A 12,662-nucleotide genomic window follows, 5' to 3' on the forward strand; every position below is an offset into this window, starting at 1 on the left:
AATAAAATGTACACGTTTTCATCATTAAACAATGTAAGATTTCTGCATTTTATGTTGATGAGGGGGAATGTACAGTGAAGGTACTGCAAGTGGGTCCCCAAAGGTACAGTGAGTTTAGAAAAGGCTAGGCTAAAGGTCTTCTGAGAGGATGGTTTCAAGGGGGGGGACTTGAAACGAGAGCATCACCTACATGCTTGAGGAAAGAGTTCTACCTTTTGGGAACAGAAAAGGAAACAGTAGCATTAGTAGCTTGGGACAGTTGAGGGAGGTGGATTTAGAGGAGCTAAGATTATGAGTAGAGAGTTTACTGTATAAGAGTATGACCAGGTGACCTGTCAGACTGAAGCGGCATGGCCTATCTAGAGCGGCACCATGCAGTTCTCATTGGCGTTCCCCAGCACACTCACACAATTGTCAGCACTGTGCTGAATGGAAGGAGGTGGGAAGAGGGTGAGTCGAAAGTCTCCCCCCCACCCCCCAACAAGAACTGGGATGGAAGAAAGGCTAAGAGCACTTCCATTTGCACCTGCTCATTCCCACTTACAGAGACGTGTTATTTTTTAGAAATTTATGTTCCCAGTCCAGGAGTCAATCTACAGCTCTCTGTTTACATGCTCCTGACTTGCCTTTCAGGAGAAGTCATCACACCACCACCATGGACCCTTTCTTTTGCAGGGTTCACAATGCCCAGCAAGCCGATAGCATCCCGAGAAAACCCTTTGTCTGTATAAAGAGAAATTGCTCATGTAGGGTAGCAGGCATAAATTAACAGCCTCAGACAATTCCCAAGTGCTCCAAACAGTCTGCAACAAAGCAAGTTACATGCATTGTCTCAATATGATTGATAAGATAAGGATGTCCCAAGAGCTTTCATAACAGTACCTCCTCCCAGCTTCTGTATCAGTGTTATATTTTTCCTGAAGGATGTTGGTGTTTTGTTGAGATTCACAGAAAGCTATCAAGTTAGGCCCGTTCTCATCTAGTAATAATACTAATAAAAAATAACAACTGTGCTTATATACTGCTCTTCCAGACAGATTAGTGACCCACTCAGAGTGGTGATCAAAATCAGTGTATTACTATTTGAACAATACAGCTGGGGCTGAGAAGAGTGGCTTACCCAAGGCCACCTGCTGAGCTCATGGCAGTAGTGGGATTTGAACCAGCACAGTGCTGATTCACGGCCCAACCACTTAACCAGACCTATCCAATTGGGTTTCAGATGAAGAGAGATCTCCCCTCCCACCACCACAGCCTTCTTTAGATATCCACTTGACCAATACTTCTTCCTTGACCAAGGTGGCCAACTATTTCACTCCAATTGCCTCTATTTCCTGTCCCACTGTTTGACAAGGGTGACTTTTTCACACGGTAAAACCTTTAATGAAAGTGGGGTGCCACACGACTATTTTATTTTGCATACTCTTCATCATAACTACAGCCTCCATTAGCATCTCACAGGTGCAATAATGAACAAGAATCTATAGACCTCTCCCAAAGAAACACTTCCTTCATCAACACAGTTCTCAACCTACATTCAACAGTACAGGCAGGCATATGTGAATAAAACTCTTCCAAATCTCTTGAGGAAGGCCAGTCTACGCCTTGAGTTTGGCCATCTTGCTCTGGAAGTGCAAGTTCTTGAGATATCCCTTTTAAGAAGCTTATTTTGTCCTCTTGAAAAAGTACGTTTGGGGTTTACAGTTTCAAGTAACATTTTTTCACAAGGATATACGCAGACAAAATGTTTCGGCTGGATGTCTAGATAGCCTTCCTCTTTTCTTTTATTGCTTCTCTGCTTGGGTCCCATTTCAGTTAATAAAAATGCACTTAAACTATAGAAGGAAAACAAAACTGCACAGAAACATACACATATATTACATCTGGAGTATTTCCAATGCTTAAAAAAAAAATCTTTCCTTTCTATAACTACAGCACAGATTTAAGAAAACCTTTTAAAATTAATGTGCAATTTAAAAGATACCACCCCACTCCAAAGCCTTATTGAACTAAAGACTACTTTTTCACAATTTTCTCTGTTGCTGTTTAAAAATGAAAGAGCTTTCCCTATGCCTGGAAAAAAGCGCTGGATAATCTGACTTTCATGACTCAGATGCTTAATTCTACTTGAGCATACAGCATTTTTGATTTGAAACTGACTACTCGGCTGGGGCGGGGGCGGGGGGGGGGGGAGTTGGAGAGATCACATCCTATACTTGTACAGCAGAACCAGACATCTTTAGTCTCATAACATGATGAAATCATTGTAAATTACAGCTCATTTGTTAAGTGATTATGGTGATGCATGCAGTCTTCCTTGATACAGTTACCAGCAGATAAGCACTGAACGTGCCCCATATGCCGCCAACGTGTGTCACGGTCCTACTTTTTTTTTACAGCAGACTCTAGATTTTGCTCGGCGTCAAGCACTCGGTACTGGATAACAGTCCATGGAACAGTCCCAATGCTTCATCTCATGGGATCCTGCCTCCACCATAACCACCCTCCCAAACCCCGAAAATCAGCCCACAGGAATGTTGCCACTGCAGCCTCCTTTCAGCCGCAGGAGATCACAGTGAAACGCTTAGAGATGCACGACATGTTGTGGAGGACAATGCCCAGGAGGAAGACCAGGACACACGCCACCAGGATAACAGTGCAAACCCCTGACCAGGTTGAGCTTTTCACCATGCCCCTCCTGTCTTGTTCCTCGTCTCCTGCACCAGGGGGAATCCCAGCCTGCAAGGGCTGCTGCTCGGCTGGGATTGTCACCACAGTGACGGACTTCTGCTGACTACCTGGTAAGAGGCGACAGCCAATGTCTCCCGGCAGCAGGGACCTCTCCTTGGAAATAGGCAATGGCAACATGTAGCACCCATTGCTAGGAAGTTTAATGAAGACTGGAGTGTGCTCTGAAGTGTGGGGTATTGCGATCACGGCAATGACCTCTGGGTCATCTGGCAGCTGGGAGACAGAAAACCCAGGTGGCAGTTTAGTGATACCTCGGCACCACGGACACCTCAGATCTTTCTGGCTGGTCCTCATCTGCTGAAGGCAGACAGAGCAGCAGGTGTGTTTACAATCCAGCAATTTGGGCCTCCGTCGAGGACTGTAGTAATTGAAACAAATCTGACATTCCAGCAGAGTGTCCTGGGACAGAGTCTCCATTGTCGTCCAGCGGGCAAAACAGAAAGAGATTATCACGTTGCTTTGAAGTCCAGTCTAAAAGCTGCTGCCCAGAGTCCTCTCTGCTGTCCTTTCAAGGTGACTTCTTTGTATTCTGCCACTCGACAAGAAGGAGATTAGAAGTCTGTAGGGAAGCATCTGTCTAGAAGTCCATCAGTATCTGAGAAGAAAATTTAAAATGAACAAGGTTAATCATAAAGGTCTGCTGAAATACTGGAGGAAAAAATTCCCCAACCCATCTTTTCATTAATGCAAGAGGAACAGAAAGGGCTTCTCAAACTTTGCAAAAATTATCATAAGGGGGATTTCCCACCAGCATATTAAGCATAAGCAAATCAAGGTCTCCTATTACAGACGCCTAAAAAAATAGCCCTGGGCTCACTGATAAGCCAACTTTATTATAAAGAAGCGCTGAAAATGGTATGAAAGCCCAATAAGCTGATTCGATGCGTTATTTCAGCCAGTAAAAAGAAGAATGTTTTGCACGCAGGAAAAAAGGAGGTGGAGGGGGTTGTATATCTGCATGCAGATTTTAGGAAAAGTCGTCATAAATAATTCCAGAGGGCAGCAATGACTGTTGCAAAAAAATAAGAGCTTTGCGGCACCTTACAAACTAACGACATTTTATTTCAGCATAACTTTTTGTGGACTAGAGTCTACTTCTTCAGATGCAAGGAGTAGAGCCTCGTTTTGCAGACACTGAAGCTGTGAAGCTGCCTTTGGCTGAACCAGAGCCTTGGTCCATCGAGGTGAGTATTGTCTACTCAGACTGGCAGTGGCCCTCCAGCTTCTCGAACAGAGGTCTTTCATATCACCTCCTGCCTGGCCCTGTTAACTGGAGATGCCGGGGATTGAACCTGGGACCTTCTGCATGCCAAGCAGATGCTCCACCACTACCCTAAGAAAACAGTCTATTACGTAGGAAATTTTAAAAAAGGAAACAGTAGGGTCAAGGGTTGATAAACTACAGGAAGTACAGAGCAAAATGCAATCATATAAAAATTGAAATTGAAATCAAGAAACACACAGAGAACAATCACTACACTAGATCAGAGGCTGAAGGGGAAAGGGATCACGAAACACAAAAAGCACTGCACAAAGTGTACTTTTCTTGATTAGTTTTGAGTTTTACAGATTTGCATTTCACCATGTACGTCTTGCATTTAATGTCCCCCAAAGTTCATTTTTTTCCCTTTACATCTTACACAAAACGTCTGCATAGTAAGGATTCACACGTTGCATGTGAAGACATGGGCTCTAGTCCACAGAAGCATATTCTGGAATAAAATTCTGTTAATCTTTTAAGGATTCAAAAGATAGTAAAATAGTAACAAAAACTGGAAAATGAAATATTATTAAGATTTCTCCATTGCCTCTGCACAGGTGACATCATTCTGTGATTTTGAAATAAAAAGCTATTAACATGACTTTTGTTTTTTGAATGTTCCATGTATCTATGCAATTTTGCACATCATACCGAAGCCCTGTTGACATTTACCACTAGCAGCGTGGGAGCCGTTTCTCATAACAGCCAGTCCTGGGATGACATAAGAATCAAGGAACCATGTGATGGGACCAAATCCTTTCCAACCAACCACAGCCCTCTTTCCCAGCCAGAGGGTTATCAGGAGGAAACAGCTGCCCCCATGCATGTGGGTTCCTCTATTCTAGTTTAGGGTAGCATGGGAAGGTGGTCAAAGGAACAGTTACCACACTACAAGCATTTGAGCATGAATACAGCAAGGAGCTTTACGGCTGAGCACAGGAATTTAGCTTTCAGTTTGGCTACCCCTCCAACTCCTAGTTGTACCTGTTGCAGCAGTATTTATAGCCCTAAGTATAAGAAACTTTTGTGCCTTGAATTTTTAGAAGCACGGGGCTCTGACTACTCAACTGAGTGGATAAGAGGTACACTGAGGATCTGATCCCAATTATTTCTGTAAGAAAGACGTTCCAACAAACAAATTTTGAACCATATGGGCTCCCATAGTGCTTATTTTTTAAAAATTTGTGTTTACTCCAACACAAGTAAAGTTTAAAGTCATATGTGAGATTGGTACAACTCCCTTTTTTCTCTCTCAGTCCAATGGTTATATTTCATTTGTAGGATATCGTACTTGATCATAATCTATGTTATGGATAATTACAATAAAAGGTAAGGACATACACTTTGAGGAAATAGTGAAGCATAAGAAACCTGAAAGGCTGATATGGGTCAGAAGCAGGGTAACAGGACAGAAACACAACCTGCATCTAAACATAGGGCCAAACTACAAGTGATGCCTGACACTAGTTGGACACTTGTCAGCTCCCCTCAAGTTTTGATGGGAAATGTAGGCAGCTTGGCAGAATGTAGGACAAGTGACAGTTGAAAAGTCCACTGGACAGCAGTCGGAGAGCCAAGCTGCAAGACCAGGATGCCTACATTTCCCATCAAAACTTGAGGGAAGCTGACAAGTGTCCAACCTGTGTCATTCGTCACTTGTAGCTTGGCCCATAGAAGGAAGTTGTTAGCATATGTGTTGGTCCCAAAGTAACCAGAACACAGTCAGCATAATATCTTTTATTAGAGCCAACTAATAAGGTGGAAATTAGGTGTTAGAGTCCAGTAATAGTTGAGTGCACTGGGTATTTTATACCAGCCTATAGAGAAAGTCACATCTTTGAATGCTCCTCCAACATAAAGCCTCCCTGAAACTAGAAAGCTATTATCTACCTCACAAAGTAGTTGTTGCGAGCATAAAATGGAGGCAGAGAAGGAAAGCAGTCTATAAATATCTAAATAGTGTACCAGGGAAACAGATACTGCATATCCAAGCTGAGGAGGCATTTACTAAAGTGATAACTACCTGTTGTGTCAAGTGGAACAGTCCTACTGTGTCAGGAGGACTACAGCCACATTATTTCCATGCACGTGTGTATCTTTAGCTCTAGATACATGAAACTGCACAGTCCCCAAGCCAGCAAAAGTAATGTGTGAACAATATGTAAAAATCTATGATAAAGACAGACTACAATTATTTTATATTGATAGTTTAGATTTTAGATATATATAGATAGATAGATTAGATCTGTCAACATTTCAGCCCTTGAGCTATATCTAGTTAAACACAGATGCTTCACTAGGTGGTGGGTGAGAATGGCAAAAAACAGCAGACAGGAAAAGAACTAACTTCCCTCTAAACTGAGCTTGCTCCATACATATAGTGCATTAATGATGTCTGTACGGAATACTCACTTTAGACTCAGGGCCAAGCTACAAGTGACGAATGACACTTGAACGGCAAGTGTATTTCTCCCTATTCACTTGCCCTCCACTCAATCCACTTGCCGTTCAAGTGTCATTCGTCACTTGTAGCTTGGCCCTCAATCCAGAAATTCTTAGACAAGGCAGTAGTAACATCTAGTTAATGGCCTTACTGTAAAGAATTCCTTTAATAATATATTAAGTTCTGTAACAGGAACTGCTACAATTTTTATACAAGCTGAGTTCACATAGACATCCCCTCCCCCCCACAGACCCCTACACTTTTAAAACTGCGCAACTCTGCTGCAAGAACATTTCTACTTGGGTTTCTTTTTTCCTTATATAGCATTGCCTGTAACCTTTTCCTTCCATACAACAATTCACAGGTGCCACTTCAGTCATTATTGCTACCAACCCCACAGGTTCTGTGTCCTGAGCCTGGGCCTCTGAAGCATCAGCGGTTTCCTTTGACATTCTACACAATCTTCTACAGCTTTTTTGTAACACGAATAGTGATTTCTGAAGAAACAAACAGGGTAGATACCACTTCTCAACCCAGTTGTTACAATTGTGGTTGCCAGCCTCACGGGGGGCGGGGTGGGGCTGGAGAGCTCCCGGAATTACAACTGATCTCCAGGCAACAGAGGAGGTTGCACTACCCACAATTTTCCCAATACACACGGCCACCACTTTGTGTGACTAGAGCAATAGGTGTCTTTTCTAGCTTTGGTATGTACACACATGTACTCTCAATAAATAAAGATGCCAACCTCCAGGTGTGGCTAGAGATCTCCCAGAATTATACCTGATCTCCAGGCAACAGATATCAGTACCCCTGGAGATAACGGCCATTTTGGAAGGTGCACTCTATAGCATTATACCCTGCTGAGGTCTCTCCCCTTCCCAAACTACACCCTCCCCAAGCTCCATCCCTAAAATCTCCAGGAATTTCTTAACCTAGAGCTGGCACCCTATCAATAAATCTGGGTTTCTAACTGCATGTACCAAAGCTAAAAACTACACATTCATTCAAAATGGCAACCATGCCTAACGGGAGGGTCACAGGTAACGCAATCACCCCCTTAACCACTGTTTGAGTACAAGAACTAATAACTGAAAGGAGCTTGTATGAGCTCTGAATTCAAAAAGAAAGTTCATTTATTAGACTTTTATCTTGTTCTTCCTCAAAGAGTTCAGGTCAGCACATATGATTTTCTCCTCCCTCCCCACATTTTATTCACAGTTCTCTGGGGTTGTTCCCCCACATCTGCCCTCCAAGATGCCAGGGAGGAGGTTAGGCATGGGAGGCAGCGACCAGCCAACCCAAATCTCTCCAGACCAGAGTCAACACTCTTTGACTACTCTGGCTCTAATCCAATAAGAACATGCATTCCTGTAGTAGCTTGGTGTAACGAAATAAGAGTTTGTCATTCTGAATAAAGCTTTGAACCATATGTTTTTAACCAAAAAAAGGCAAAAAAAAATTCTAAGAGATGAAAAGCTATTGGTACGAAAGGTTAGCCAGACTGGAAAAGCAATATACATATATATCCAGGGCTTTTTTTCAGTGGGAACGCGGTGGAACGGAGTTCCGGCACCTCTTAAAAATGGTCACATGGCCGGTAGCCCTGGCCCCTGATCTCCAGACTGAGGGGAGTTGAGATTGCCCTCTGCGGCGCGGAGGGCAATCTCAACTCCCCTCTGTCTGGAGATCAGGGGCCAGGGCCACCGGCTATGTGACCATTTTCGGCGAGGGCAATTTAATCTTTAAAAAGCTCCCTTGTTCCAGCTGACTCAAAGTGACATCATTGTGCGGCCTTGAGTTCCACCACCTCTTTTCCCAGAAAAAAGCCCTGTATATATCCAACCCACAAAAGTTTTGCAAAGTTTTACAGAGCTAGCCCGGTCTCATATGAAGGCATAGCTGACTTCAGCAGCAGTCAAAAAACATTGTTTTATCCTCAGTACTTTGAATTAACTGATGACAGCCAAGAAAATGTTGCTGATGGAGGACACCCAGAGCTAGAAGAGAAGAAGATTGCCAGGGGTATCTTCAGGACTCTCCAAGTACAGAGAGCAGGGAGAAGGGAGGGCTGGGAGGCCAAAAGACAGAGAGACAACCCAGATCAGGGTTAATACCCTTGGCCAGTAAAGATCTGATCTTAGCTGAAACCTCTGCAGGGCTACGCTGTATCTACTAACGATGATCAAAGCTAACTGAGTATGAAAAAAAAACCCAGGTAGAATACAACTGGCAACCAGAAGGAAGGTACACTGGAAGCAAGAGAAGGAAGAGAAGACTTGGCTTCCCTGGTATGGCCTACCCCTCTCTTCCTATTTGTTGTACTTATTTTTTACTCACATGCAGAAGCAGAGCCAATAAAATGAGATCACTAAAAATAAGCAGATGCAAATATCTGGAAAATATGACCAGCACTGAGAAACAGAGTGAAGATTGTTTCTGCAGCAGCACACGATGAAACAGAAAAGAGTTTACACAGTCAATGGAAAATATCAGAAGGGAACAGTTGAACCCAGGAGACCTACTATTAGCATTGATGATTTTAAAAAAACTACTTTAACAGACGCAGGACAGGAAGAGTCTTTCACATGAGACTTAAAATGGAATTTGCTATAGTTCTGTACCACACATCACCATTGGCCAGAATGCTGACTGGCATCACAAATGCCTCTCTCTTCCATACTTTCTGACACATTATCAGTAATCAAACATTATCATTAATGAAACGAAAGAGGCTGAGAACTGATGGCATGGTTGTATGAGAAAAACACCAAAGAGAACACTAACAGAAGAACATTAAAAAGTACCACCAATATCTGTGCAGGCCTCTTACAGTCCCTTTATCTGGCTTTGACTTAACCTCCAGGTAGTGGCTGGAGCTCTCCCAGAATTACAATTGATCTCCAGACTACAGTGGTCAGTTCTCCTGAAGAAAATGGCTGCTTTGGAGGGTGGACCCTGTAGCATTATACCTTGCTGGGATGCCTTCCCTCCCCAAACCCTGCCCTCCCAGTCTCCAACCCCAAATCTCCAGGAATTTCCCAACCTTGAGCGGGCAACCCTACTTTGACCTACGACAAAGAAGCAAACAGCCATTTTCCTGGTAGCCTGTGGCAAGTAACAGTCACCTTGAGCTTCAACGTTTCCAGTTCAGGTAAGTCCCCTTGCACAGTTAGCATTACTTAATTTTTAAGCTCCTCCCAACCTCCAAACCATACATTAAAGAAAAAGGTTAAAACGATAGTATATTAGGAATTTAAATGCTCTCCGCTATCACACGTCTGCACTGGGCCACAAAGTGGGTTGCTAACACAGCTATGACGAATGCTGAAGTTGCAAGCTTATGCCGTGAATTGCATCCTCTTTCTGTAAGGTTAATATCAAGCAAGACAGCCTATTAGAATGCTTCACCTTTTCCAAGGAAGGTTCATTATGCAAAACTCCCCAAACACATTAAGAGTCCTTAGAAACCATTACAGGCCATATATGATTTATGGCAGAGTGTTACATTAATGTGTTTGTTGCCCTGAAGCTGTTAAAAAGTGGGGAGGAGGGAGGTAGAGATTGAAGGGGAGACGGTGGCATAAGTTATTAACAGAGAAATTAATTGCCAGAATCATCTGTGCTAAACTATAAACTGGATATAGCTGTTCGGAGAATTTTCAAATTAAAAACAGAAGGGAAATTCGTTTGGAATTTGAGTATGAGATGTTTATTCTGAAACAAAAAACGGCATTGCTGCTGCTCTCAGCTCCTAAATTGTTTGACTTCTCTAAACATTCCCCATGGAGAAAAGGGCTCTCCTTATTTATAGACTCTCCTGTGGTTCTAATTGCCAGAAGTATCTCAGCAGCATACAAACGAAAATGAATGTATTCCCCTGTGTAGAAGGAATGACTGTATCAACACACAAACAGTGACATACATAATGGAGGGGGGGGGAGGGATTCTTTTCCCTAGTCATTTTCAGAAAGGGTTGTAAACAACTACTAGTCTATAGTAAGCAAGGAATTAGGCAGGAGAGGTAGAAAATGATTTATCCTGCCCCTTTAAAGCCCCAAATTTCTTAGGCTGATGTGGGCAGGGATTTGTTTAAAAGATTTTGTAGGCTAGCCACTTTTGGTGGACTTATTTGCAGGGCTACCTTAAATAATCCTTGATGTGATGCCCCCCAATGTATTTCCTGGAATGAACTTCCTTCTTCCCTAAAGCATCTCTTCTTGAAAACATAATGCCAATTCTGGTTTACCTTACTGGAGAAAAGGACATCGGACTTACCATGAAGGATTACTCTATTTGAGGTAGGAGACAACCTGACGCTTCTCCCATAATACCTGAGGCAGGATATTAGGTCAATTTTTCTGCCCCTGAGGAAAGGGAGTGACTCCCCCTTCAGTTCAGAGCTTTCCATAGAAAATTACAAAGTGTGTCATTGCTCTTTGCAGCCAACAGAACTAAACTTGAAGAAAAAAAAAACTATCAGCAAAGGGGCATAAAACCAGCTTCTCTTCATAAGATCAAATAAGCTATGACCTTCAGTATGTTTGGTGTTCAGCTACTAGACGCTGGACCAAACAAGATGCTGGAAAATTTGCCCATCAAATCTTCAGTTTGCTTTTCCTCCAGAAGCAGCAGCCTTCGGAGGCCCCAATATGAATCACAACTATGTCGCAGTGAGTTAACAATCTCTTTTCTGAGCTCAAATGGGCCCCTCCAGAACTATATGCCCCACTGGGAGAAGCATGCAGCAAATACCAGCTCTGAGGGCCAGACACCAAAAAAAGTAACAGGAGAATAAAGGTTAACTCCCCATCCATACCAATCATGGATCTTCTAGCATCTCAGCTGATCTAGGCTTCATTTAACAGGGAACAAAGTTCCCCTCTTTTTCTTACTGATCTGTTAAGTCATTTTTACAACAGCCTCTTTTAAAGCAGAGATACTTTCCATTCCGTTTGGAGTTCTATGCCCTTCATTTGAAGCACAGCTTTCCAAATAGAATAAAAGCACAGCCTCCCCAGAACCTTTCTTCCCTGCCTTATTCACTGTCCCATTTTGGCATGCTCTTAATAAATAACAGCCTTAAAAAGATGCCTGAAAATCAAATCTCATTTAAAATAAATCTCTTCACAAACACACTGCTCACCAATGTAAGTCAGCGGATGACTGAGCTGCAATCAGGGTGTATTAAGACAGCAAACCTGTTACAGAAAATAACTGCACGGCTCTTTAAGGCAAAAAACTGAGTTGGCCCTAACATACAGAAAAGTCAAGAATTCATACACATACAAAAATTACATTCTTCAGATCCTCACTTAAATGCCACAAGAAGCAAATGTACATCTAAGGAAACAATGCCACTTCAAATGAAGGTTTTAATTGTTTGTCATTCCGCTCAGGTTTTCCTGCATTTGTGAGCAAGGTTGCGGAACTTGCTCTATCACACGCAAACATAATTTCCTGAGGAAGTGTTTTGTGTGAGTGTGTGTTGCTGAAGAGAATGGCCGAAGCTTTTGTTGTTATTGAAAGAAATGGCTTCATCGAAGTGGTGGGGAAATAAATTAACTCACATCGGTCTCTTTTGTTCACCTCCTCATTCGGAATAATAAATATGCACGCATGCTCATGAAAACGGCAGTCACCTTCTTCAGTTCATAATGGAGTGCTCAGATTATCGGTGAAAGAAAGAAAAAAAAGTCATTTAAATACTCACCTTTGTAAGTATGTGTTCATATACTGTGAACTTTTCAAAAAACCTTATGCTTTGAGGGAATACTTCCCATGTGAACTCTTCTGGGAAAACTCTTAGTTCATGTCTGGTTTCTCTGGCCTTGGTGAAGTGAAGGTGCATCCTAGAGCACATCCAATCCTCATCTCTGGTTTAGGGTTGCCAGCTGAGCTCTGGTAACTGGTGGGAGTGGGAGGGGCGGGGACATGCAAAGCAGACACATCATGACACGGCCACAACATCACTTCCGGCACAAACCTGGAAGTGAAGTCACCGTGTTGGTGTGACGTCCTATGATTCCACCAAACTCACTGCTGTGATGCCAGTCTGCCCCCTGCCCCTGCCCCGCTGCTCTACTGAGCAGCAGCAGGCACCAAGGCAGGAGATCTCCCAATACAGCAGAAGACCTGGCCGTCCTATGCTGGCTCCTCATTGCAGAAGTAATCTGGCGACGATGCAAAAGCTGACTTCCAAGGAAG

General features: G+C 43.0%; 1 protein-coding gene across 5 annotated transcripts in view; it reads right to left on the bottom strand.

Annotated features, from left to right (window-relative positions):
* Window positions 1-1,391: 1,391 nt before the first annotated feature.
* Window positions 1,392-12,662, bottom strand: part of RNF152 (ring finger protein 152) — a 58,911-nt gene continuing 47,640 nt past the window's right edge. For all 5 annotated transcript variants that reach the window (XM_054984916.1, XM_054984917.1, XM_054984919.1 and 2 more), the window contains exon 3: window positions 1,392-3,346. In XM_054984916.1, coding sequence (XP_054840891.1) covers window positions 2,557-3,168 — 612 coding nt within the window. In that variant the 5' untranslated portion in view covers window positions 3,169-3,346 and the 3' untranslated portion in view covers window positions 1,392-2,556. The remainder of the gene's footprint in view (window positions 3,347-12,662) is intronic.

The sequence above is a fragment of the Eublepharis macularius genome, chromosome 7, assembly GCF_028583425.1.
Source record: "Eublepharis macularius isolate TG4126 chromosome 7, MPM_Emac_v1.0, whole genome shotgun sequence".
NCBI lineage: Eukaryota > Metazoa > Chordata > Lepidosauria > Squamata > Eublepharidae > Eublepharis > Eublepharis macularius.